The sequence below is a fragment of the Chrysemys picta genome, chromosome 12 (assembly GCF_011386835.1).
Source record: "Chrysemys picta bellii isolate R12L10 chromosome 12, ASM1138683v2, whole genome shotgun sequence".
In the NCBI taxonomy this organism is placed as follows: domain Eukaryota; kingdom Metazoa; phylum Chordata; order Testudines; family Emydidae; genus Chrysemys; species Chrysemys picta.
Window position 1 is genome coordinate 29,145,695 of NC_088802.1, and position 26,560 is coordinate 29,172,254.

General features: G+C 48.3%; 1 protein-coding gene and 1 long non-coding RNA gene across 4 annotated transcripts; one reads left to right on the forward strand and one right to left on the reverse strand.

Annotated features, from left to right (window-relative positions):
* Positions 1-24,750, reverse strand: LOC101931326 (zinc finger protein 883-like). Of its 3 annotated transcripts, none has more exons than XM_065562382.1 (4): positions 24,527-24,750; positions 23,285-23,457; positions 10,915-11,028; positions 1-4,248 (listed from the first exon to the last, which is right to left on the reverse strand). In XM_065562382.1, the coding sequence occupies exons 2-4, from the start codon at positions 23,421-23,423 to the stop codon at positions 4,241-4,243; spliced, it is 261 nt and encodes an 86-aa protein (XP_065418454.1). In that variant the 5' UTR covers positions 23,424-23,457; positions 24,527-24,750; the 3' UTR covers positions 1-4,240. The 3 variants fall into 3 exon arrangements, with proteins under 3 accessions (XP_065418454.1, XP_065418453.1, XP_065418452.1); XM_065562381.1 differs by having other exon boundaries at positions 4,112-4,248; positions 10,915-11,031; XM_065562380.1 differs by lacking the exon at positions 1-4,248 and adding an exon at positions 7,350-10,588 and having other exon boundaries at positions 10,915-11,031.
* Positions 24,751-24,795: 45 nt separating this feature from the next.
* LOC135974478 (uncharacterized) lies at positions 24,796-25,913 on the forward strand. The gene is made up of 2 exons (XR_010591740.1): positions 24,796-25,157; positions 25,421-25,913. It is a non-coding gene; the product is annotated as an uncharacterized LOC135974478 (long non-coding RNA).
* Positions 25,914-26,560: the final 647 nt, after the last annotated feature.

A 26,560-nucleotide genomic window follows, 5' to 3' on the forward strand; every position in this document is an offset into this window, starting at 1 on the left:
TAAATTACTAAATAAAAAGTGATTTTATTAAATACAGACAGTAGGATTTAAGTGGTTCAAAGTAGTAACAGACAGAACAAAGTAAGTCACCAAGCAAAATAAAATAAAATGCGCAAATCTTTGCCTAATCAAACTGAATACAGATAATCTCACCCTCAGAGATGCTTCAGTACGTTTTTTCTCAGACTGGACACCTTCCAGGCCTGGGCACAATTCTTTCCCCTGGTACAGCTCTTGTTGCAGCTCAGGTGGTAGCTAGGGGATTCTTCATGATGGCTCCTCTCTCTCTCTGTTCTCTTCCCCCCTTTATATATCTTTTGCATAAGGCGGGAACTCTTTGTCTCTCTGATTTTCCACCCCCCCCTCACTGGAAAAGCACCAGGTTAAAGATGGATTCCAGTTCAGGTGACATGATCACATGTCACTGCAAGACTTCATTACTCACTTGCCAGCACACACATATACAGGAAGACTCACAGGTAAATACAGCCATCTGCAGACAATGGGAGTCATCAAGATTCCAAACCATCATTAATGGTCCACACTTTACACAATTACAATAGGCCCTCAGAGTTACATTTTATATTTCTAGTTTTAGATACAAGAGTGGTACATTTATACAAATCAGATGATCATACTCAGTAGATTATAAACTTTGTAATGATACCTTACAAGAGACCTTTTGCATGAGGCATATCCCAGTTACGTTACATTCACTTATTACCGTATTTTCTCTAAAACTATCTCAGTTACATTATATTGACTTATTATCAAGTTTTTATAAAACCATATAGACTGCACAGCTCTCCTGCTGACAAACAGCAGCTACACTGCATGCCTTTTAGCAACACGGCTGTAGCAGCACAGTCGTGTCGCTAAAAGCCTCATAGTGTAGCCACAGCCTAAGATACAGGCATGAGCAGAACAGTGATTGACAAAGTTGCTAGTTCCCAGTAGCACTTAAAGTTAGGAATTGAGTTGAAACAAGACAACAAAAGAAAATTAACCATCAAGCAATGGATTTCAACAAAGCTGGGATAACACAGTAAGCACAGCTGAGATTTAGTTATATCCTCGCCAAACCAAAGATCTAAAGGGTAGCTCTTTTAGGCAGTAAGACAGATAATTAATAAGACAATTTAAATGAGCTCAGCACTACACAGACAAGGTGTGAACAGTAACTGGCAGTTACAGGTGCAAGCAGGCAGTTTAAATCAGCACCACATCAGTTTCAGTTAAAAAGTTGTCACATTCAAATGCTAAAACATAGTCCGTTGATGTTCTTAGGAGAATTTTCCTCACTGTTTTGTGCGGACTTAGGCAGCTTCTGAATACACTTACTAGACCAGGCCCCACCGCATAATACCTTCCTTGGTTTGTCAATCACAAACAGAGATAGGTTCCTATGCCCCTGGGAGGGGTGAGGTTAACACACATCCCTCTGGTCATCATCTCCCATTGGCTAGCTTAGGCAGCGCCTGACCTAGCATGCCAGCTTTTGTGAATCTCATTCTAAGGCACCTATCTCTCCTCATTCATTGTAGAGAGGGAGCCGGTGCTCCTAACTCAGGCTTCCTTGATTCCAGTGTTGTTCCTGTGATTTTCTAGGTGCCAAAAAATGTAGTCTCTGCAATAGTGAGTGTCACAGCGTCCCTCGGTGGATACCAGCCTAAAAAACTATCAAGAGTTAATGCGAAGTCACAGCATATAAAATAAGGATGATTCTAAGTATACAAGACCAAATTTCAATAGAGAAGGTGTCAAGGCTGGATCCCCACTTTGAACTTTAGGGTACAAATGTAGGGGCCTGCATGAAAACTTCTAAGCTTAACTACCAGCTTAGCTCTGGTTCGGCTGCCACCATTTCAATGGATTCCATTCCTGGGAAACCTTGAAAAACCTTCACCAAATCCCTGGTGAAAACAGATCCAAACCCCTTGGATCTAAAACAAGGAGAAATTAACCATCCCCCCTCCTTCCTCCCACCAACTCCTGGTGAAACAAGATCCAAACCCCTTGGATCTTGAACAAGGAAAAATCAATCCGGTTCTTAAAAAGAAGGTTTTTAATTAAAGAAAAAGGTAAAAATCATCTCTGTAAAATCAGTATGGAAATTAACCTTACAGGGTAATCAAACTTAAAGAGCTCAGAGGACTCCCCTCTAGTCTCAGGTTCAAAGTACAGCAAACAAAGATAAACACTCTGGTAAAAGGTACATTTACAAGTTGAGAAAACAAAGGAAAACTAACACGCCTTGCCTGGCTATTTACTTACAAGTTTGAAATAGGAGAGACTTGTTTAGAAAGATGTGGAGAACCTGGATTGATGTCTGGTCCCTCTCAGTCCCGAGAACGAACACACTCCCAAACAAAGAACACAAACAACAGCCTTCCCCCCCCAAGATTTGAAAGTATCTTGTCCCCTTATTGGTCCTTTAGGTCAGATGCCAGCCAGGGTACCTGAGCTTCTTAACTCTTTACAGGGAAAAGGATTTTGGAGTCTCTGGCCAGGAGGGATTTTTATAGTACTGTACACAGGACAGCTATTACCCTTCCCTTTATAGTTATGACACGCCCCCCAAATCACAGATAGTGTTGGATGTTCGGTTCCACACTGGCTGTGATTTCTTCCTGGAGTTCTAGGAGAAAACAGAGTTAATAAGACACATGTACCTTTAGACATACTACTGATTATATAAAAACTAACAGTATGTTTCATTCCAAGAACAATTGTTAATCAGTTAACTCTGGGAAACTTTCCTGGGAGAGTGCATCAGCCACTTTGTTAGAAGCTCCCAAAATGTGTTGTATTAAAAAATCAAAATCTTGGAGAGCTAAACTCCACCGAAGAAGTTTTTTGTTATTTCCCTTGGCGGTATGAAGCCACTGTAGCGCAGCATGGTCTGTTTGTAGTTGGAAACGCCGTCCCCAAACATATGGGCGTAGCTTTTCCAGCGCGTACACAATGGCATAGCATTCCTTTTCGCTGATTGACCAATGGCTTTCCCTCTCAGACAGTTTCTTACTGAGAAATACGACAGGATGGAATTCTTGATCCGGTCCTTCCTGCATTAAAACTGCTCCCACGCCTCGCTCGGATGCATCTGTGGTTACTTGGAACGGTTTGTCAAAGTCTGGGGCCCTTAGCACAGGGTCAGACATGAGTGTTGCCTTAAGCTGGTTAAAGGCCTTTTGACACTCATCAGTCCACTGAACTGCATTTGGCTGTTTCTTTCTGGTTAGGTCTGTCAGCGGGGCGGCGATTTGGCTGTAGTGGGGTACAAATCGCCTATAATATCCAGCCAAGCCTAAGAAGGATTGGACCTGTTTCTTAGACTTTGGAACCGGCCACTTTTGGATAGCATCCACTTTGGCCTGTAGGGGATTTATAGTTCCTTGACCCACCTGGTGCCCCAGGTAAGTCACTCTGTTTTGGCCTATTTGACACTTTTTAGCCTTAACAGTTAGTACTGCCTGCTGGATGCGCTCGAAAACTTTTTCCAGGTGCTCCATGTGCTCTGCCCATGAATCAGAAAAAATGGCCACATCATCGAGGTAGGCAACTGCAGATTCTCCCAATCCCGCTAGGAGACCATCTACAAGTCTTTGGAAGGTGGCGGGTGCATTTCGCAACCCGAAAGGGAGTACATTGAATTCATACACCCCTGCCTGGGTGACGAAGGCTGACCTTTCCTTAGCGGGTTCATCTAGTGGTACTTGCCAGTACCCCTTGGTTAAGTCTACAGTAGAGATGAATTGGGCATGTCCCAATTTCTCCAATAGCTCATCTGTGCGTGGCATTGGATAGTTGTCAGGACGAGTTACAGCATTTAGCTTACGGTAGTCCACGCAAAAGCGTATTTCCCCATCTGGTTTGGGAACTAGAACCACTGGAGATGCCCATGCACTCTTAGAGGGGCGGATTATACCCATCTGTAGCATGTCCTGGATCTCCCTTTGTATAGCAGTTTTGGCATGAGGTGATTTCCGGTAGGGTGGGGTTCTAATAGGGTGAGCATTACCTGTGTCAATGGAGTGGTATGCCCGTTCGGTCCATCCTGGAGTGGCTGAGAAAATTGGTGCAAAGCTTGTGCACAGCTCCTTGATCTGCTGTCGCTGCAGACGTCCAAGGGTCGTGGAGAGGTTCACCTCTTCCACGCCACCATCCTTTTTTCCTTCGTAGTAGACACCTTCAGGCCACTCTGCGTCATCGGTTTCCTGGGCTGTAAACTGGCAAACGTTTAATTCTCTGGAATAAAAGGGCTTAAGAGAATTAACATGGTATACCTTAGGCTTTATGTTGGAGGTGGGGGAGGCTATGAGATAGTTAACAGCTCCTAGGCGCTCCTGGACCGTGAATGGTCCTTCCCACGACGCTTCCATTTTATGGGCCTGGAGCACCTTTAAGACCATGACTTGGTCTCCTACTTTGAAGGACCGTTCTCTGGAATGTTTATCATACCAGGCCTTTTGCTCTTCCTGAGCATCCTTTAGGTTTTCTTTAGCAAGGGCTAAAGAGTGTCGGAGGGTGCTTTGTAGGTTGCTTACAAAGTCTAGAATGTTAGTTCCTGGAGAAGGCGTAAACCCCTCCCATTGCTGCTTCACCAACTGTAATGGCCCCTTAACCTCGCGGCCATACACAAGTTCAAATGGTGAAAACCCTAAACTGGGATGTGGTACAGCCCTGTAGGCAAAAAGCAACTGCTGCAACACGAGGTCCCAATCATTGGAGTGTTCATTTACGAATTTACATATCATGGCCCCCAAAGTTCCATTAAACCTCTCCACCAGGCCATTGGTTTTATGGTGGTAAGGGGTGGCAACCAAGTGATTCACCCCATGAGCTTCCCACAGGTTTTCCATGGTCCCTGCCAGGAAATTAGTTCCCGAATCTGTAAGGATGTCGGAGGGCCAACCTACCCTGGCAAAAATGTCTGTTAATGCCTGGCACACACTTTTAGCCCTGGTGTTGCTTAAGGGTACTGCTTCCGGCCATCGGGTAGCAAAATCCATGAAAGTCAGAACGTACTGCTTTCCTCTGGGTGTCTTCTTTGGGAAAGGACCCAGAATATCCACAGCTACGCGCTGAAATGGGACCTCAATTATGGATAGTGGCTGGAGAGGGGCTTTAACCTGGTCTTGGGGCTTTCCCACTCGTTGGCACACCTCACAAGACCGGACATATTTAGCAACGTCCTTGCCCATTCCCTCCCAGTGGAAGGACTTCCCCAACCAGTCTTTGGTTCTGTTCACCCCAGAATGGCCACTGGGATGATCATGGGCTAAGCTCAAGAGCTTTACCCGATACTTAGTGGGAACTACCAACTGTCTTTGAGGATGCCAGTCTTCCTGGTGCCCACCAGAAAGAGTCTCCTTGTATAAAAGTCCTTGTTCTACAACAAACCGGGATCGGTTAGAAGAGCTGAGAGGCGGTGGGGTGCTCCGCGCCGCCGCCCAAGCTTTCTGAAGGCTGTCATCTGCTTCCTGCTCGGCCTGGAACTGTTCCCTTGATGCTGGAGACATCAGTTCCTCCTTGGACTGTGGACTGGGGCTTGGTCCCGCTGGAAGCGATGCAGGTGCTGGGGTTGTTTCCATTGACTGTGAACCGCTGTCCACTGGTGCACTATGTGGTATCTCAGGCTCTGGCTGAGCCTCTTGGGTAGGGTTATCTGCTGCTTCTGCCAGTTCAGGCTCGCTGGTGCCCTCTGGTGTTGGAGTTGTAGACGGGTTTGCAAGCGCTGGACTCAGTGCTGGCAATGGTTCTGGTGCTGGTTGCGTTGCCAGTTCCGGTTCTGGGACTGGCTTTGGTTGGGTCTCTGGGATTGGATCCACTACGGCTGTTGCAGTCGTTGGCAGGGGATCCGGTTCCACCACCGTTGTTTGGGTCTCTGGTAACACAGACGGGGCCCTGGTGGACGGCTCAGGAACAGGGATGGGGGTGAAAGCTTGCTTAGCCTGGCTGCGGGTGACTATTCCCACCCTCTTGGCTAGCTTCACATGGTTGGCCAAATCTTCCCCCAGCAGCATGGGAATGGGATAATTGTCATAGACTGCAAAAGTCCACATTCCTGACCAGCCCTTGTACTGGACATGCAACGTGGCTGTAGGCAAGGTTACAGACTGTGACACGAAGGGTTGAATTGTCACTGTAGCCTCCGGGTTGATGAGTTTGGGGTCCACTAGGGATTGGTGGATAGTTGACACTTGAGCCCCAGTGTCCCTCCAAGCGGTAACCTTCTTTCCGCCCACTCTCAAGGTTTCCCTTCGCTCCGAGGGTATGAGAGAGGCAGCTGGGTTTGGGGATCTTTGGTGTGATTGGGGTGTAATGAACTGTAATCGGTTGGGGTTCTTGGGGCAGTGAGCCTTTATATGTCCCAGTTCATTACATTTAAAACATCGCCCTGCTAAGGTATCACCGGGACGATGTTGGTTGGTGGAGACTGGTGTGGTGGGGTGAGAAGGCGTCTGGGGTTTCCCTTGGGATGTGGGTGGGGCCTTGGGTTGTCCCCGGTGGTAAGGTTTTGTTTCGGCTTGCCCCTTCTGATATTCGCTCCAACTGCTACTAGTTTTTTTCTTTTCTGCCACCTCCACCCATTGGGCTCCAATCTCCCCCGCCTCAGTTACAGTTTTGGGCTTCCTATCTAGGATATACCTTTCTATTTCCTCAGGAACACCCTCTAAAAACTGCTCCATTTTTACTAGGGAAAGCAGGTCTTCCAGAGATTTAACATTTGCTCCTGATACCCAGGCATCACAATTTTTGTCAATGTGGTAGGCATGACGGGTAAATGACACATCCGGTTTCCACTTTAGGGCTCTGACCCTCCGACGGGCATGCTCGGGTGTTAGCCCCATTCTGAGTCTGGCCTTGTTTTTAAAAAGTTCATAACTGTTCATGTGTTCCTTAGGCATTTCAGCCGCCACCTCTGCTAAGGGTCCACTGAGCTGCGGCCTCAGATCTACCATGTACTGGTCTGCAGCGATGCTGTATCCAAGGCAGGCCCTTTCAAAATTTTCTAAGAAGGCCTCAGTATCATCGCCTGCCTTGTAGGTGGGGAATTTTCTGGGATGGGAAGTGGTACCTGGAGGGGGGTTGTTAGCATTGGCTGGTGCATCCTGCTTAGCCTTTGCTACTTCCAGTTCATGCTTCCTTTCTTTTTCTCTCTCCTCCATCTCTTTTTCTTTCAGCTCCATCTCTCTCTTGTGGGCCTCCTCTTTGGCTTTTTCTTCTCTTTCTTTTAGCTCCATCTCTCTCTTGTGGGCCCCCTCTTTGGCTTTTTCTTCTCTGTCTCTCAGCTCTATCTCTTTTTCTTTCAGCTCCATAGCTCTCTTGTGGGCCTCCTCTTTGGCTTTTTCTTCTTTTGTAGTCATTTTCCTGTTTTTTTTTTTTTTTTTTTTTTGTGCTGGGTCACCCCCTCTGCAGTTGACTGAAACTGGGAAGCTCTCAGCTCTGGCTGCTGCTGAGTTAACAGAGACTTTCTAACTAGCTACTCCCGAGGATGTAAAAAGAAAAAAAAAACAATTCAGCTTGTAAATTCCCTTTAGCTTTGTTTGCCCATTTGAACACTTCTCTTAACAAAGGACCTGTTAAAAAACTTAACACCTCTGCCTTCAGGCAAGGAGAGATAAGATATGCATCTATCTACTTCCAGCTTGGCTTTCCAAGCAGCTAGAAGGAAAAAAAAATCTCACTGGCTTTTGGGTTTAAAATGATCCCACCGCTCTGCCACCATGTCAAGGCTGGATCCCCACTTTGAACTTTAGGGTACAAATGTAGGGGCCTGCATGAAAACTTCTAAGCTTAACTACCAGCTTAGCTCTGGTTCGGCTGCCACCATTTCAATGGATTCCATTCCTGGGAAACCTTGAAAAACCTTCACCAAATCCCTGGTGAAAACAGATCCAAACCCCTTGGATCTAAAACAAGGAGAAATTAACCATCCCCCCTCCTTCCTCCCACCAACTCCTGGTGAAACAAGATCCAAACCCCTTGGATCTTGAACAAGGAAAAATCAATCAGGTTCTTAAAAAGAAGGTTTTTAATTAAAGAAAAAGGTAAAAATCATCTCTGTAAAATCAGTATGGAAATTAACCTTACAGGGTAATCAAACTTAAAGAGCTCAGAGGACTCCCCTCTAGTCTCAGGTTCAAAGTACAGCAAACAAAGATAAACACTCTGGTAAAAGGTACATTTACAAGTTGAGAAAACAAAGGAAAACTAACACGCCTTGCCTGGCTATTTACTTACAAGTTTGAAATAGGAGAGACTTGTTTAGAAAGATGTGGAGAACCTAGATTGATGTCTGGTCCCTCTCAGTCCCGAGAACGAACACACTCCCAAACAAAGAACACAAACAACAGCCTTCCCCCCCCAAGATTTGAAAGTATCTTGTCCCCTTATTGGTCCTTTAGGTCAGATGCCAGCCAGGTTACCTGAGCTTCTTAACCCTTTACAGGGAAAAGGATTTTGGAGTCTCTGGCCAGGAGGGATTTTTATAGTACTGTACACAGGACAGCTATTACCCTTCCCTTTATAGTTATGACAGAAGGTCAATGGAAGCATCTGGAAAATTATAATAAAATCCCATCACAATTTGGAAGTCTCATCTCAGACTCTTGTTCTACACAGCTTTGCTCCAGGAAGGTCATTTCATTTTCTGCTTTATAACTACACCATGTCCTCATTACATGGCCACTCCTACCAGGTCTGGCCTGACCCTCTGAGATTTGTGGGAATTGGCAAAGGTGTTATTCACTTAGCCCTTCCCCAGCCAGGGCAATTCTTGGTTTTGTGATCTCTGGATTCCCTTATGTGTTATGAGGTCTGAGCTGTGCCGCAAGCCTTTCCCACAGTCAGGGCATTTATAAGGATCCCTGATGTCATTGAAAGTGTGAGATATGACTGAAGCCTTTCCCACAGTCAATACACTCATAGGGTCTTTCTCCACTGTGGATTCTCTTATGTTTAGTAAGGACTGAGCTTACAGTGAAGCTTTCCCCATATTCTGGGCATTAAAAGGGTTTCTCCCCTGTGTGGATTCTCTGGTGAGGAACAAGGACTGACCTCTGACATCAGCTTTTCCCGCAGTCAGGGCAGTTATAGAGTTTCTCTCCAGTGTGGATTCTGAAGCTTTTCCCACACTCAGCACATTTGAAGGGTTTCTCTCCCATGTGGATTCTCCGATGTTCAATAAGGACTGAGCTATGACGGAAGCTTTTCCCGCAATCGGGGCAGTTATAGGGTCTCTCTCCTGTGTGGGTTCTCTGATGTGATAGAAGCTGTGAATTCTGACTGAAGCTTTTCCCACAGTCAATACACTCATAGGGTCTTTCTCCACTGTGGATTCTCCTATGTTTAGTGAGGGTTGAGCTCACAGTGAAGCTTTTCCCACATTCTGGGCATTGAAATGGTTTCTCCCCTGTGTGGATTCTCTGGTGAGTAACAAGGACTGACCTCTGACGGAAGCTTTTCCCGCAGTCAGAGCAGTTATAGGGTTTCTCTCCTGTGTGGATTCTCTGATGCGAAAGGAGGCGTGAGATCCGGCTGAAGCTTTTCCCACACTCATTGCACTTGTAGGGTTTCTCTCCTGTGTGGCTACTCCGATGTTGAGTAAGAGTTGAGTTGTGACTGAAGCTTTTCCCACAATCAGGGCAGTTATAGGGTTTCTCTCCTGTGTGAATTCTCTGATGTGTTAGGAAGTGTGAGATGTGACTGAAGCTTTTCCCACACTCTTTGCATTTGTAGGGTTTCTCTCCCGTGTGGATTCTCTGATGTTGAATAAGGGTTGAGCTTTCACTGAAGCTTTTCCCACAGTCAGGGCAGTTATAGGGTTTCTCTCCTGTGTGGGTTCTCTGATGTGATAGGAGGTGAGAGAACCGACTGAAGCTTTTCCCGCACTCATTGCATTTGTAGGGTTTCTCTCCCGTGTGGATTCTCTGATGTTCAATGAGGACTGATCTATGACGGAAGCTTTTCCCGCAATCGGGGCAGTTATAGGGTCTCTCTCCTGTGTGGGTTCTCTGATGAGATAGAAGCTGTGAATTCTCACTGAAGCTTTTCCCACACATAAGGCATTCATAGGGTCGCTCTCCCGTGTGGATTCTCTGATGTTTAATAAGGTGGAACCTCTGATGGAAGCTTTTCCCACACTCTAGACACTCATAGGGTCTCTCTCCTGTGTGGAGTGTATGATGTTTACTAAGGGCTGAGGTCTGTCTGAAGCTTTTCCCACAGTCGAGACACTTGTAGGGTCTCTCTCCTGTGTGGATTCTCTGGTGTCTAATAAGGGCTGATCTGTATTGGAAGCTTTTCCTACAGTCACCACATGTGTAGGGTCTTTCTCCAGTGGGGCTTCTCTGTTGAACAGTTTCTTTGATTTTCCTAATTCCTTTGGATTTACCCTGTCTCTCCTCTGAGTGGTTTCCTTGCTCTGTCTCTGGCTTGCTCTGACCCTCATGGTCTTCTCCCTCCTCAGGACTCTGGGAAATATCCCCTTCAGCTCTTCCCGATACTGTCCCCTGTGGTTCCACTTGCTCAGGACCTTCCTGCTCAGGATTCTCCTCCTCAATCTCACTCACCATCCCATCATCTGCTGGGACAGAGAGAGAATCCAGACAGGAGTCAGTCCCTGTGCCGGGGGGGATGGGAACCTCAGAAAGGGGAACAGAAAAGGGGGGAACAAACCAAAGTAATTGTTGAGCAGATAAAAAAAAAAATCAGGGGCTGAATCCTACCTACTCTCCCTCCAAACCTTTCCCAAGAAGAGAGAGGCGGGGACCCATCCTTCCTCCACATCCTCTGAAAATAGATGAAGGCGGGGCTAAAGGGTCAGACACACTTGATAACAATTCATGATTGATGTTTGCCAGGAGGATAGAATATTTGGTTTCTGAATTAGTTTTGCACAATCCTCACCTGTGTGGGTGTTTCTCAGGATCTCTCTTTCCTTGTATCCATGGAGATCAGGGAGCCATGGCTCCTCTCCTTGATCCAGCCAGGAGATGATGTCAGGTTTGAAAATCAGAAATCCTGCTTGTGGGGCAAAGAAACTTGTTCATTAAGATCAGTTCTGTTACTCCTTCCAGATCCAGGATCTGAGCAGGAAAGTGCAGAGAGGCTCCCTGCTCTCCCCTCCCATCCCCTCCAGGGTCTGGACTATAAACCATACAAGATCTGATCTGGAGCAAGGATTCACTACCTCTGTCTAGGAAACTGCCCTAACTTATTCCCCTTGGGAGCTGAGCAGAGTTGCTACCCTCTCTAGCTATCTGAGATACAACCACTCTCCCATCACTGACAACTACACCCCCTCTCCTGCCACACCTACCTCTCCCCAACACAAGACAGAACATGCACCAACTCACCAACCTCATGAGGAGGGATAATATTCTGGGGTGTATTAACAGGAGTGTTGTATGTAAGACACAGGACATAATTGTCCTGCTCTACTCAGCACTGAGGAGGGCTCAGTTTGAGAACTGTGTCCAATTCTGAGTACCACACTCTAGGAAAGATGTGGAAAAATTAGAGAGAGTCCAGAGGAGAGCAACAAAAATGATAAAAGATTTCAAAAATACGAGTTATAAGGAAAGGTTAAAAAACATGTACATGTTTAGTCTTGAGAAAAAAAAGACTGAGGGGGGGATCCACCTGATTACAGTCTTCAAATATATTAGAAGCTGATAAAAAGAGGATGGTGATGAATTGAGGTAAGACTAGAAGTAATAGATTTAACTTGCAGCGAGGGAGATTTTGGTCAGATATTAGGAAAAAACCTTTCTACCTAGAAGGGTAGTTTAGCTCTGGAATAGGCTTCCAAGGGAGGCTGTGCAATCCCCATTGCTGGAGGCTTTAAAAAAATGGTTCCATAAACATGTCAGGGATAATGTAGGTTTACTTGGTCCTGCCTCACTTCTTGAGGTCCCTTTCAGCCCTACATTTCTATGATTCTATATTAGTTAGACTTAGAGCTCTTTCATCTGGAGACTGTGTTTCACTAGCATCTGAAGAAGTGAGGTTCTTACCCACGAAAGCTTATGCTCCCAATACTTCTGTTAGTCTTAAAGGTGCCACAGGACCCTCTGTTGCTTTTTACAGATTCAGACTAACACGGCTACCACTCTGATACTTGTGTTTCACTAGGTGTCCCCATTCAGCACCTTGCATAATGGGGCAATGGTCCCTGACTAGTCCAATTCCCTGTGCTGAGGTGGGACCAAATAAACCTACTCAATCTCTAACAGGTGTTTGTCCACCCTGTTCTTAAAAATGTTCAGTGACAGGGATTCTAGAACCTGCCTTGATAACTGTTCTAGTGCTTAAATATCCTTACAGTTAGAGAGTTTTTCCTAATAGCCAACCTAAATCTCAGTTGCTGCACGGTAAGCCAATTACTTCTTCTGCTATCTTCAGTGCACATAGAGAACAACTGATCACTATCCTTTTTATAACACCCAGTAACATGTTTGAAGACTGTTATAAGGTCTCCCTTCAGTCCTTTTTTCTCACAACTAAACATCCCCAGTTATTGTAACCTTTTCTCATAGCTAACGTTTTCTAAATCTTTTATCACTTTTGTCACTATCCTCTGCACTCTGTCCTATTTAAATAAATAAAATAATGGAGATATCTTATCTCCTAGAACTGGAAGGGACCTTGAAAGGTCATTGAGTCCAGCCCCCTGCCTTCACTAGCAGGACCAAGTACTGATTTTGCCCCAGATCCCTAAGTGGCCCCCTCAAAGATTGAACTCACAACCCTAGGTTTAGCAGGCCAATGCTCAAACCACTGAGCTATCCCTCCTCCCCCAGTGAGCTATCCCTCCTGTCCACATCTTTCTTAAGGTGTGGTGTTTAAAGCTGAATACAGTATGTCACCACATAGCAGTGCCAAGTAGACAAAAGACAACTACCTCCTGTGTCTTACACACAACGTCTCTGTTTATACATGCCAGAATTATATTAACCTGTTTCACAAGTAGGCAGGAGCAGTGTGTGGAGCCACATGCCCCCCCAACCCGTGCTGGCTGCTTCTGGGAGCAGCATGGGGCCATGGCAGGCAGGGAGCCTACCACTGACTGGGAGCTGCCCGAGGTAAGTGCCACCCGGCAGGAGCCCGCACCGCAACCCCCAGCCCTGAGCCCCCTTCCGGAACTAGCACCCCATATGCCCTCCTGCACCTGAACCCTCTCCTGCACCCCAACCCCCTGCCCTAGCCCTAACCCCCCCTCCTGGAGCCAGCACCCCATACCCCCTCCTGGACCCCTACACTCTGCCCCAGCCTGGGGCCTCCTGCACCCAAACTCCCTCCCAAAGCTTTCACCCCTCAACCCCTCCCGTACCCCAACCCCCTGCCCCAGCCCTAACCCCCCCCAGCACCCTATACCCCCTCCCGTAACACAACACTCTGCCTCAGACTGGAGCCCCCTTCTGCACCCAAACTCCCTCCCAGAGCTCGCATCCTGTACCCCCTTCTGTACCCCAATACTCTGTCCCAGCCAGGAACTCCCTCCTGTACCCAAACTTTCTCCCTGGGCTTGCACCCCTCCTGCACTCCAACCCTCTGCCTCAGGCTCAGCCCAGAGCCCCCTCCCACCCTCCAAACTCCTCGGCCTCAGCCCAGAGCCCACACCCCCTCCTGAACCCCAACCCCCTGCCCCAGCATGGTCAAAGTGAGTGAGGGTGGGGGAAGAGTGAGAGATAAAAGGAGTGCAGGATGGAGTGAGTGCGGCGGGGCTTTGGAGAAGGGGCAGGGGCCTCGGGGAGAAGCGGGGTAGATCCTGGGTCGCACTTAAATTCAAAAAGTGATCTTGTGCGTAAAAAGGTTGGAGATCACTGATTTAGACTATATTCCCTAGGTTGCATATGATAGTGGGATTGTGTCAAATCCTTACTAAAATCAAGCTAAATCATGTCTAGTGCTACTTCCCTATGCACTAGGAGAGTAACCTTGTCAAAGAAATAAATTAGTTGGTTTTAGCTTGATTTGTACTTGACAAATCTATGTTAGCTATTCCTTATAACCCTGCTATCCTCTAGGTATTTACAAATTGATTGTTTAAAATATTGTTTCAGTAGCTATCCAGATATCAAAGTTCAGCTGACTTGTCAATAATTCTCTGGGTCCTCTTTGTTCCCCTTTTAAAAATAGGAAGTCAGTTTCACTTTCTCCAGTCCACTGGGACCTAACCTGTTCTCCATGAGTTCTCAAAAATAATTGCTAATGTTTTCTGAGATTACCTCAGCTAGTTCCTTAAGTATCCTAGGGTACATATGGTCAGGCCCTGCCAACTTGAATACCTCTAACTTTACTAAACATTCTTCAGCTAGTAGTGTTAAGCATCTGATCATAATTATCTTTAGTGAAAACTGAAGTAAAATAGGCATTAAAGAGCTCAGTCTTCTTGATGGTATTCATTGTTAGCTATCCTTCCCTGCTAAGTAGTGGGCCTACACTTTTCTTCATCTTTTTCTTGTTCCTAATATAGTTATAGAATCTCTTCTTATTTCCTTTTATGTCCATTGCTACGTGAAACTAATTTTGTGCCCCCCAGCCTTTCTCATTTTTAACTCAACATGCTTCTCCTGTTCTTCAATAATCATCCTTAGTAATTTATCCATTTTTCCACTTTTTGTTGGATTGCTTTTTGATTTTCAGCTCAGTAAAAAAGCTCCATATTCAGCCATATTGGCCTCTTACTATTCTTCCTATCTTTCATTTGCATTGGGGGTCTTTCTTGTTGTGCCTTAAATATTCTCTCTCAGATACTGCCAGCTCTTCTTAACTCCTTCTTCCCCTTAAATATTCTTCCTCTGGGACCATACCTATTACTTCTCTGAGTTTGCTAAAGTCTGCTTTTCTGAAGTCCATGATGCAGGCATGCAGGATCATATGCCCCCCAGATTTGCTGCTTGGCTTGTACTGAGCATGCTCACATGGACCAGAGCTGTGGCCAGAGTTGGAGCCTGGGGGCTGTGCGGCTGGATCCGAGTCAGCACCTGCTGCTACATGGCCAGAACCGTGGTTCAGCACCCAAAGCACTGTGGCTGAAGCCCGGGACTGGAGCCAGGAGCTGCACCACATGGCCAGAGCCAAGGTCAGCACCCGAAGCCATGCTGCTGGAGGCTGGAGTTGCCACTGGAGCCTGCTGCCCAACCACCCCAGGGCTAAATCCCATGCTCCACCACCTCCCTTTGTTCCTCCAGTGTTGTGCCCCACCTGTCTGCAGAGATGATGCAGGGTGTTGCATCCAGAAACAACAGGGAGGGAGGGGTAAGTGCCACTGCTTTGACACACACACCCCATCACCACCCAGGAAACTGTCATGGCCGCATGAAAAGTGGCTGGTGGCCGCATTTGAGAAACACTGGACTAGAGAACCTCACCCAGAGATTCCTAATCAAGCCCATATCTTGTTGTTAAGCTAGACTCTATTTCTTAGAGAGCAACATCCATGGGTCGATTAAAGACTCCAAGTGATGGAGAGTACACCACAACTCTAGGTAATTTCTCCAATAGTTCACTCGCCTCAACATTTGCACCTTGTGACTGGCCTGAATTTGTCCAGCTCCAGGTTTCAGTCACTGGATTTCAGTCTGACTTTGTCTGCTAGATTAAGGAGCCCTCTGCTGTCAGACATTTTCTCCCCATGTAGGTATCTTTGGGCTCTGTTCAATACACCTCTTAACCTTCTCCTGGATAAACTAAATAGACTGAGCTCCTTTAGTCGCTCACTCTAAGGTAGATTTTCCAGACCTCGAATCATTCTTGTGGCACTTTTGTAAGTCCCTTTCCAATTCTTGGAGTGTGGATACCAGAACTGGACACACCTTCCACTAATAGTTTCCTAATGCCTCAAACAGAAGTAAAGCCAGGTTGGCTGGCTCATCGGGGATAAAGGCTAAAGGCCAGGCTTCTTTCACTCAGCTGGTAAACCATCCACTTTGCAGTGAAAGTGAAGGCTATGTCACTTGAGTGCTAATAGTCCTTCAAATCCTTCCCACAATGTCCCCCTGTGCTCATAAGGACAGAGAGTCCTCCCCCGATTCAATGAAAACGAATCATAGGGCGTCTCAGCTCCCTGCAGTGCTAAGAACCATGGGATGAGCCCCCAGAAGTTATAGGGACATACACAAGTTGAGTGCAGCACCAGTGAGGACACTGTAACTTGTGGAGTGCTTGCAGGGTGGCTGCTCACAGCCTGGCTAGGCTAACCCCAGTGCTTAGACCCAGGTGTCAATCACCCAGGTTAAATCTGCACTGAAGACATATCCTGAGTTTCTCTCAGGCAATGTCCATTCCCACACACAGCCAGTCACCTCCTGGACTGGACACAGGCATCAAACACCAGACCTGCCCCCATCCCCAGCCCTGTCAGGCCGCTCCCTACTTCAGGCACAAACCAGAACTGTCCCTTTAGGAAGGATTGCTGAGCTTCACTTCACTTCAGTTACCCCATGAACCACAGACCAGAGAGGCAGAGGAGATGTTCTATTCCCATCTGGGCTCAAACGCAGACACATTGTCCTGCTAATCTATGAAGCAGCAGTTACCATCACGCTCCACCCCCAGAAATTCATGAAAACTCTACCCAAGCAAGAGGCCAAGGAGCACAAAGATGTATTAGCTACAGCAGGGTGGAGAAAGCTGGTGATAGGTTACACACAAGCAAAAAGAGAGTTCAGAACAAGGAATTTTTGTACCCCTTACACCAGTATTGCTGCTGCAGGAGGCCGAGTGACAGAAGCACAGTGAAACACAGATTGAAATCACGGTCCATTGTGTTATCAATGTACTTATGTGGCCCCTCATACCATAGTAACTGAGCACTTCACAGTATTTAAAGTAATTATCCTCAGACCTCTGTGACATAGGGATAAGCTATAATAAATATTGTACAGAGAGGCAATTGTGGCAGACAGTCCAAGTAACATACACAGGCCACTGTGGCAGTCAGAGCAAGAAATTAAACCCAGGTTTTGGAGTTTGCTGTCAGAGCCCTAACCACTGGCCCATCGTCTCTCTCAAAATAGGCACCAGACATTCACATAGTGAGAGACAGGCCCTACCCCAAACAGCTGTCAATCTAAAAACACAAAACAGACAGAGAGTGGATTTTTTCTGCATTTCACAGAGGAGAAAAGGAGAACTAGGAAAATAAAGCTGGGACTTTTAAAGGGGCCCAGACACAGAAGGAAAAAGATTGGATGTCTAATTCTCTAGGGCCCCTTTGAAAATCGCAGACCAAGGCCTGGTCTACACTATGAGTTTAATTCGAATTTAGCAGTGTTAAATCGAATTAACCCTGCACCCATCCACACAACGAAGCCATTTCTTTTGAAATAAAGGGCTCTTAAAATCGATTTCTGTACTCCTCCCCGACGAGCAGAGTAGCGCCGAAATCGATATTGTCATTTCGAATTAGGGTTAGTGTGGCCGCAATTCGATGTTATTGGCCTTCGGGAGCTATCCCACAGTGCACCACTGTGACCGCTCTCGACAGCAATCTGAACTCGGATGCACTGGCCAGGTAGACAGGAAAAGCCCCGCGAACATTTGAATTTCATTTCCTGTTTGCCCAGCACAGGAGAGCACAGGTGACCACAGAGAGCTCATCAGCACAGGTAACCATGCAGGCCGATAATCGAAAAAGAGCACCAGCATGGACCGTACGGGAGGTACTGGATCTGATCGCTATATGGGAAGAGGATTCAGTGCTAGCAGAACTTCGTTCGAAAAGACGAAATGCCAAAACTTTTGAAAAAATCTCCAAGGGCATGATGGAGAGAGACCACAATAGGGACTCAGAGTAGTGCTGTGTGAAAGTCAAGGAGCTCAGACAAGCCTATCAGAAAACAAAGGAGGCAAATGGTTGCTCCGGGTCAGAGCTGCAGACATGCCGCTTCTACGCTGAGCTGCATGCAATTCTAGGGGGGGGGGGCGCCACCACTACCCCACCTCTGACCGTGGATTCCGAGGCAGGGGTAATCTCATCAGCCACACCTGAGGATTCTGCGGATGGGGAAGAGGAGGAGGAGAAGGAGGAGGACGAGCTTGCGGAGAGCACACAGCACTCCGTTCTCCCCAACAGCCAGGATCTTTTTCTCAGCCTGACTGAAGTACCCTCCCAAGCCAGTACCCAAGACCATGACACCATGGAAGGGACCTCAGGTGAGTTTACCTTTTAAAATATAAAACATGGTTTAAAAGCAAGCTTTTTTTAATGATTAATTTGCCCTGAGGACTTGGGATGCATTCGCGGCCAGTACAGCTACTGGAAAAGTCTGTTAACGTGTCTGGGGGTGGAGCGGAAATCCTCCAGGGACATCTCCATGAAGCTCTCCTGGAGGTACTCCAAAAGCCTTTGTCGAAGGTTTCTGGGCAGTGCAGCCTTATTCCGTCCTCCATGGTAGGACACTTGACCACGCCATGCTAATAGCAAGTAATCTGGTATCATTGCATGACAAAGCCTGGCAGCGTATGGTCCCGATGTTTGCTGGCATTCAAGCAACATCCGTTCTTTAGCTTGCTGTGTAATCCTCAGGAGAGTGATATCGCTCATGGTAACCTGGTTGAAATACGGGAATTTAATTAAGGGGACAGAGGTGGCCCTTCCTACTGGGCTGTTTGCCTGTGGCTGAAAATAAATCCTTCCCTGTAGTAAGCCAAGCGCGGGGGGGGGGGGGGGGGGGGGCTGAGCTTTTCACGTGTGGCTAGCAGAGATCTTCCCTGATACCAGCCACACGGTGGGAGGAGGGATAAAGCAATCATCCCAGAGAATTGGATGGGGGGGAGGGGGTTAGTTTGCTTTCTGCTGCTGAAGGTTAACAGGAAAACAGCAGCACTCAACGAGCTTTGCTTGGTATGTCGGAAAGGAGGGTGCAGCAGTCGAAAGACAATGGCTTACCATGGCCGCATGCAAGCCGAATTCTGTTGCCCGGACCTGCGTCTGTGATCTCTAGCAGCAAAGCCACAGGCACTCAATATTAAGAGGCAAAATGCGACCTTGCACAGAAATCACATGTGCTAAGTAATGTGACTAGTGTTGTTCACCGTGAAAGAGTATAAGCATTGTTCTGTAAAATGTATCTTTTTAAAGAATTCTCTCCTTTTTTCCCTCCCTCCAGCAGCTGCAAAAAGAGGATGCGAGACGAGATGTTCGTGAAAATCATGGAATTCACCCGCAATGAAAGAGCTCATCTGAATGAGTGGAAGGACACGGTTTCAAAGTATAGGAAAGATGCCAGTGAACGTGAGGACAGGATGGACCAACGTGAGGACAGGAGGGACGCTCGAGATGAGAGGTTGCAGCAGGAAGATCAGAGGAGGCAGGATGCAACGCTGGGGCTGCTGCGTGAGCAAACAGACATGCTCCGGAGTCTGGTGGAGCTTCAGGAACGGCAGCAGGATCAGACTGCCGCTGCAGCCCCTGTATAACCACCCTCCCCCTTCACCATGTTCCATAGCCTCCTCACTCAGACATGTAAGAATGCGGGGGAGGGGGGGAGGCTCCGTGCACCCTCCCATTCCACCCCAGTAGACAGCCCAAGTAAAAGGCTGTCATTATTTTAACCTTTTTTTAGTGGCCTTTTCCTTCCCTCCGATCCTCCTCCCAAACCCCACCCGGGCTACCTTCTCAGTTCTCTCCCTCTTTTTATAATCAATTAATAAAGAATACATGATTTTTAAATGATAGTGACTTTATTTCCTTTGAAAGCAAGCTGTGATCGAAGGGGGAGGGTGGGTTGCCTACAGCAAATGAGTCAATAAAGGAGGCGGGTTTTCATCAAGGAGAAACAAACAGAACTTTCACACGGTAGCCTGGCCAGTCACGAAACTGGTTTTCAAAGCTTCTCTGATGCACCGTGTGCTCTTCTAATTGCCCTGGTGTCTGGCTGCACGTAATCAGCAGCCAGGCGATTTGCCTCAGCCTCCCACCCCACCATAAAGGCTCCCCCTTACTCTCACAGAGACTGTGGAGCACACTGCAAGCAGCAATAACAATGGGGATATTGGTTTGGCTGAGGTCTGAGTCAGTAAAGTGCGCCAGCGACCTTTTAAACGGCCAAATGCACATTCCACCACCATTCTGCACTTGCTCAGCCTGTAGTTGAACAGCTCCTGACTCCTGTCCAGGCTGCCTGTGTATGGCTTCATGAGCCATGGCATTAAGGGGTAGGCTGGGTCCCCAAGGATAACTATAGGCATTTCAACATCCGCAACGGTTATTTTCTGGGAAGTAAGTCCCTTGCTGCAGCCGTTTAAACAGAGTAGTGTTCCTGAAGACGCGAACGTCATGAACCCTTCCTGGCCAGCCCACGTTGATGTTGTTGAAACGTCCCCTGTGATCCACCAGTGCTTGCAGCATCATTGAAAAGTAACCCTTGCGGTTTATGTACTGGGTACCCTGGTGCTCCGGTGCCAAGATAGGGATATGGGTTCCATCTATCGCCCCACCACAGTTAGGGAATCCCATTGCAGCAAAGCCATCCACTATGGCCTGCACATTTCCCAGAGTCACTACCTTTCGTAGCAGCAGCTCAATGATTGCTTTGGCTACTTGCATCACAGCAGCCCCCACAGTAGATTTGCCCACTCCAAATTGATTCCCGACTGACCGGTAGCTGTCTGGCGTTGCAAGCTTCCACAGGGCTATCACCACTCACTTCTCAACTGTGAGGGCTGCTCTCATCCTGGTATTCTGGCGCTTCAGGGCAGGGGAAAGCAAGTCACAAAGTTCCATGGAAGTGCCCTTACGCATGCGAAAGTTTCGCAGCCACTGGGAATCGTCCCACACCTGCAACACTATGCAGTCCCACCAGTCTGTGCTTGTTTCCCGGGCCCAGAATCGGCATTCCATGGATAGAACCTGCCCCATCAACAACATGATCTCCAAAGCGCCAGGACCCGCGGTTTGAGAGAAGTCTGTGTCCATGTCCATGTCCTCATCACTCTTGTCGCCGTGCTACTGTTGCCGCCTCCTCCTTGCCTCGTTTTTCTGGTCCTGGTTCAGCATAAACTGCACGATAATGCGCGAGGTGTTTACAATGTTCATGACTGCTGTCTTGAGCTGAGCGGGCTCCATGCTTGCCGTAGTATGGCGTCTGCTGTGTTCACCCAGGAAAAAAGGCGCGAAACGGTTGTCTGCCGTTGCTTTCATGGAGGGAGGGGTGAGGCTGTACCCACAACAACCTGCGACAATGTTTTTTGCCCCATCAGGCACTGGGATCTCAACCCAGAATTCCAATGGGTGGGGGAGACTGCGGGAACTATGGGATAGCTATGGGATAACTACCCACAGTGCAACGCTCCGGAAATCGACGCTAGCCCCGGTACATGGACGCACACCGCCGAATTAATGTGCTTAAGTGTGGCCACATACATTCGACTTTATACAATCTGTTTCCAAAATTCGAATTCTGTAAATTCAGATTAATCCTGTAGTGTAGACATACCCTTAGTGATTTACAAGAGGTCAGACAGGGAGGCTGTGGAAGAGCCTGGAATTGAATCCAGGTCTCCTGAGTCACAGGGCAGAGCCTGAAACACAAGAGCCCTCCTCGCTTTTTTCTACTATAGTGACAGACCCCACAGAACACTCCTAGACCATAAATTACGTCATTAACCCTCACTGAGCCCCAGAACCCAGCCCCTCTCACTACCAGGAACCATCACTTCACAGAGACCAACCACAGCCAGGAAGAGACACCAGGAACAATGCCCTCCTTCCAGGAGTTTGGCACATTGGCACAAGAGGGAGCCCTTAGTGAAGGCACTAACAACAGCCAGACCCAATCCCAGATCCATGACACTGGACTAGGGGGTCCTCACAACACATTTTTGGTAGCCTCAGAATGCGGCCACCAACTCTTGCTGGTGGCTGCTCTGACAATTTTCCCTAAAATACTTAATTAACTTTAAGAAAAACAAATAAATATGCACATGCACATGTCCAAATCATTGTAATTTATTTATGTAGGAGGTTTTTTGCAGACTCAATAATAAAAATGTACAGTTGTCTCTATTCTTTACTGGACCTAAACAGAATAGAAACACAAATAAGGTGCTTTGCATGTTCTTGTCTTTTTTGTTGTTGTTTCTTTTGGGGGTTTTTTGGTTGGTTTTCTTTAGATTTACTAGCTAGTAAGTCTGCTGCTGTGAAAAGTGATACTTGTATATTAACATCACTTTTCACAGCCTCACAGCTAGCTACTAAGTCTGCTGTGAAAAGTGATATTAATAAACAAATACAAATACACCTCTACCCCTATATAACGCGACCTAATATAACACGAATTTGGATATACCACGGTAAAGCGGTGCTCGGGGGGGGACTGCGCACTCCGGTGGATCAAAGCAAGTTCGATATAACGCGGTAAGATTTTTTGGCTCCCAAGGACAGCGTTATATCGAGGTAGAGGTGTATCCCTTTTACAGGGGATTTACTCAGCCCTGGCAAGTCCAGGAACAAATTAAATCCTGGACGGAGACGTGGGTAGGGAGGTGCCAGGGGCAATGGGGAGGGGGAGGGGGCAGTGAGTCCAGGGGACGGCGCCTGAAGTCCCAGGACTGAAGTCTGATCCCAGCACCTCCAGGAAGGTGGGAACTCACTGGCTGCCTGCTCCTCCAGTGTTTGTCTCTCCAAGAGGCTGTGGCTGCACTAGAAGCGCGCTATATATGCTGCTGTAGTGTGTCTGGTGAAGATGCTCTATGCCAACAGGAGAGCGCTCTCCCAGTGGCATAATTACTCCACCTCCAAGAGAGGCAGAAGCTATGTTGGCCAGAGAGCGTCTGCCACCAACATAGCACTGGCGTGGACAGCAGTTAGGTCAGCGTAACTTGCCTCACTCAGGGGATGTCTTTTTCACACCCCCTGAGCGACATAAGTTAAATTGACTTAAGCGGTAGCATAGACCTGCCGTAAGTGTATTTGAAAATCTGGCCACTGGGGTCTTAGGCAAGAGCCAAGTCATGAGACACTTGTCCATCTGTGAGATGGCAGAGGGCTCAGAGTCCCCAGAAGTTGGAACTTGCCTTGGGAAGGGGGAGTAGAGAGTGAATTTGTCGCACTTGAAAACCTTGGTTATGGGAAGAGTAGCATCATCATTATGTCCCTGAAGCTTCTGTTCTGTGGGAGTGGATGTGGGAGGGACAGTCTCACACACAGGAGCTAGGGGCTGATCCTCCTGATATCTGGGGGACCAATGAAGACTCCTTCACAGAAACCAGCCCCGGTGCTTTAGAGACACCTGCAGCATCTACTTCCCAAGGGGCTATACATCCTTACCCAGCGAAGTCACAGTCTCATAATTCTCCCGCATGACATCCCGGTAGAGGGCTCTCTGACCCAGGTCCAGCAGAGCCCATTCTTCCTCAGAGAAATACACAGCCACTTCCTCAAAGGTCACCAGCTCCACTGCAGTCATTTCCCTTCCCTGTCTCTGGAGGGCATGGGACAACCTGGAGCAAAACGTGGGTGTTATTCTGCAGCCTGTCAGCATGAGGAGGGTGCCGGGGGAGGTTTCAGTTCCCCCCAGTTCTTTCCCTGCTGACAGACATTCTAGACGCCGCCATTCTGGGGCAATACTTGAGCCAAGATATTAAAAAAACCCTCTAAAGTTAGATTGCAAATCCCTATGGTCTGGGATTCAAATTGCTGAGCCAGCAAACTGTAGCTTCTGAAAGTGATGTGTGTTTATGTTCAAGAGAAAGATGCCAAAATGTAACTAGAACAGAGGTTTGGGGGCCTAAATTTAGGCTTGACAATAATGAGGCCAGGTAAATTGTGGGCAAAGTGAAGTGAGACAGTTCAGAAGCTGGTTCTTCATTCAACTTTCAGAAATAAATTCACCCAAGAGCGAGACTGTCCACTGTAAAGATCAACATAGGAACTGCCAGAGTGGTAGAAGCAAGGTTCATCTAGTAACACTGAACATGTTATAAGCATCTGAAAAGGGTCCTTTAGACTAAAATTGTGCATCCAACAGTGTCACTGTGTGCTCCAGCAGTCATGAAAGAGCAGAATCCAAGGAGCCGCTTTGGCTGGGGGGGGTCCCCCTGACACTGTCCCCAGGGCAGCACATTCCCCCAGCAGCGCCGGGACTAGGCAGAGGCAGGAACTAGCTTTTCTGCTCCCTGTCCTTCACCTTGTCCAAGGAAAGTCAATCTGCTTGACTTTCTGCGGGGTGCTGCAGGGAATGTAGCTGGCCAGGGTGAGAACCGGGAATCTCCCTCCCCACTGACTACTCCTGCTGTCCCTGCCAGTCTCTCCCCGTCTCCCTCCTGCCCCCTCCCCTCGGGGGCTGGGAGACTCGATCGCTGGCCCGGTCCCGGGGCGTTCGCTCTCCTGGAGCTGGCTCGGCTCCTGCAGGCGCTCAGGGGGGCAGAGCCTAGGGGGTGTCAGGGAGGGCAGCAGCCCTGGGACTTGCAGGCCCCCGCCCGGGAGCAGAGCTGGGGCGAGGAGGGGCAGTTGGTGCAGAGTCACTTTCCTGCCCGGCCCCAGCCCTTTCCCCCAGGTCTCTTCCCTCACCTGCAGGCTCCGGCTCAGGGGCTGGTGTCGGCAGAGCCCGGGGCTGCCCCAGGGGCTGGTTCCAGCCCCCGGAGAAAGTCCCCCCGGCTGGGCACAGGGGCGCTAAGGAAGGGCTCTCCCCGCACACACCCCGCTGGGGAGCAGCTGATCAGTCCGGGTTCCGGGATTGCAATGGATGGAGGCGGCAGCAGCTTCTGACCCAGGAAGTTCAACCCCGACAGTGCAGGGCAAAGAGACAGAGCAGTCGCCTCCCTCCTATAGCAGCGACTACAGCTACTGAGCCCCCCTGCTGTAGTGAACATGCGCACACAGGAACTGCTGAGCCCGCTGCCCCACAAGTGCCAGCACTGGAGCACCACCGCTATACTCTGCGCTGCCCTCGCTCCGACTAGGTCGGGAGACAGCCACAGCTGTGTGATGGGAAAAAGGGAGTGAATTCCTCAGAAAGATAAATTTTTGGGTGAACAAAGAAAATAGTCTTTCTCTGTGAACAAGACCATGCACAGCACCTATCACATACGCACTCAGGACAAGGTCGAATTTTTGGCCTTCACATTCAGTCCCTGGGGTCTTGCAGTGCAGATCACAGAATCGGAACAGCACAGCGGAATTTGGGTAGCGGGCTGACATGGTAAGCCGTAGACTTGTGGCAGCTTAAAACTTTAATAATAGCACTGCCCTACTTTCACGTTCAAAGCAATGCTCCTAGCGTTGGCCAGTTCCTGCTGCCAGCAATCCGGCAAGCATGAACTCCGCCCCCTCGCGGCTGTCCCCGGGAAAGATCCCTCTATGCTGCCCCTCTCCCGCCTCCACCGCATGGCTGTAAACCGGCGGTTACAGTTCTGTAAAGGAACAGGGAAGCAGTCCCAATACTAACATTCCTCTAATTCAAAGCAGGTCACCATGAGCGACATCACTCTGATGCGTATTTCAGACAGCGACAAAGAACGCATGCTTCGGGAAAGCCTCCAAAGACCAGGGCCGTATGCCGCCATGCTGTGCAAGGCAATGATCCCGGAGTACTTGATGGTAGCCTGGCGTGGAAACGTTTCATACTACAGAGGACACAACAAGGCCGCTCTCCCAAGGAACCTCATGCAAAGGCTTTCCAATTACCTCCAGGAGAGCTTCATGGAGATGTCCCATGAGGATTTCTGCTCTATCCCCGGACATATTGACCGAATTTTACTGTAGCTGCACTGGCAAGGGCTAAACAGTACAGCGCCTAGGGCAAACCAATCAAGATATACCGGACATTGTTAGATTTTTTTGCAGCAGTTGCACTGCCAAAGACTAGAACTTTAAGTGCCTAGGACAATCTAATCATGAAAAAGCCACAGTTAATATTAATATTCTTTTCAAAATAAATGTTTACATGTTTAAACCACTTACCGGCTGATCCTTCCCCTGATTCTGGGTCCGGGTTAACGCCTGGGGTCGGTTGGTACGGGATCTCTGTGAGGGTGATGAAGAGATCCTGGCTGTCTGGGAAATCAGCGTTGTAAGCGCTGTCGACTGCCTCATCCTCCTCATCTCCTTCCTCATCTTCCCCGTCCACTACCATCTCAGAGGAAGCGGGCGTGGACAATATCCCATGCTCAGAGTCCACGGTCAGTGGTGGGGTAGTAGTGGCGGCCGCACCTAGGATGGAATGCAGTGCCTCGTAGAAACGGCATGTCTGCGGCTGGGATCCGGAGCGTCCGTTTGCCTCTTTGGTCTTCTGGTAGCCTTGTCTCAGCTCCTTGATTTTCGCGTGGCACTGCGTTGCATCCTGGCTGTATCCTCTCTCTGTCATGGCTTTGGAGATCTTCTCGTAGATCTTTGCATTCCGTCTTTTCGATCGCAGCTCCGAAAGCACGGACTCATTGCCCCACACAGCGATCAGATCCAAGACTTCCCGATCAGTCCATGCCGGGGCCCTCTTTCTATTCTGAGATTGCATGGCCATCTCTGCTGGAGAGCTCTGTATCGTTGCCAGTGCTGCTGAGCTTGCCACGATATCCAAACAGGAAATGAGATTCAAACTGCCCAGAC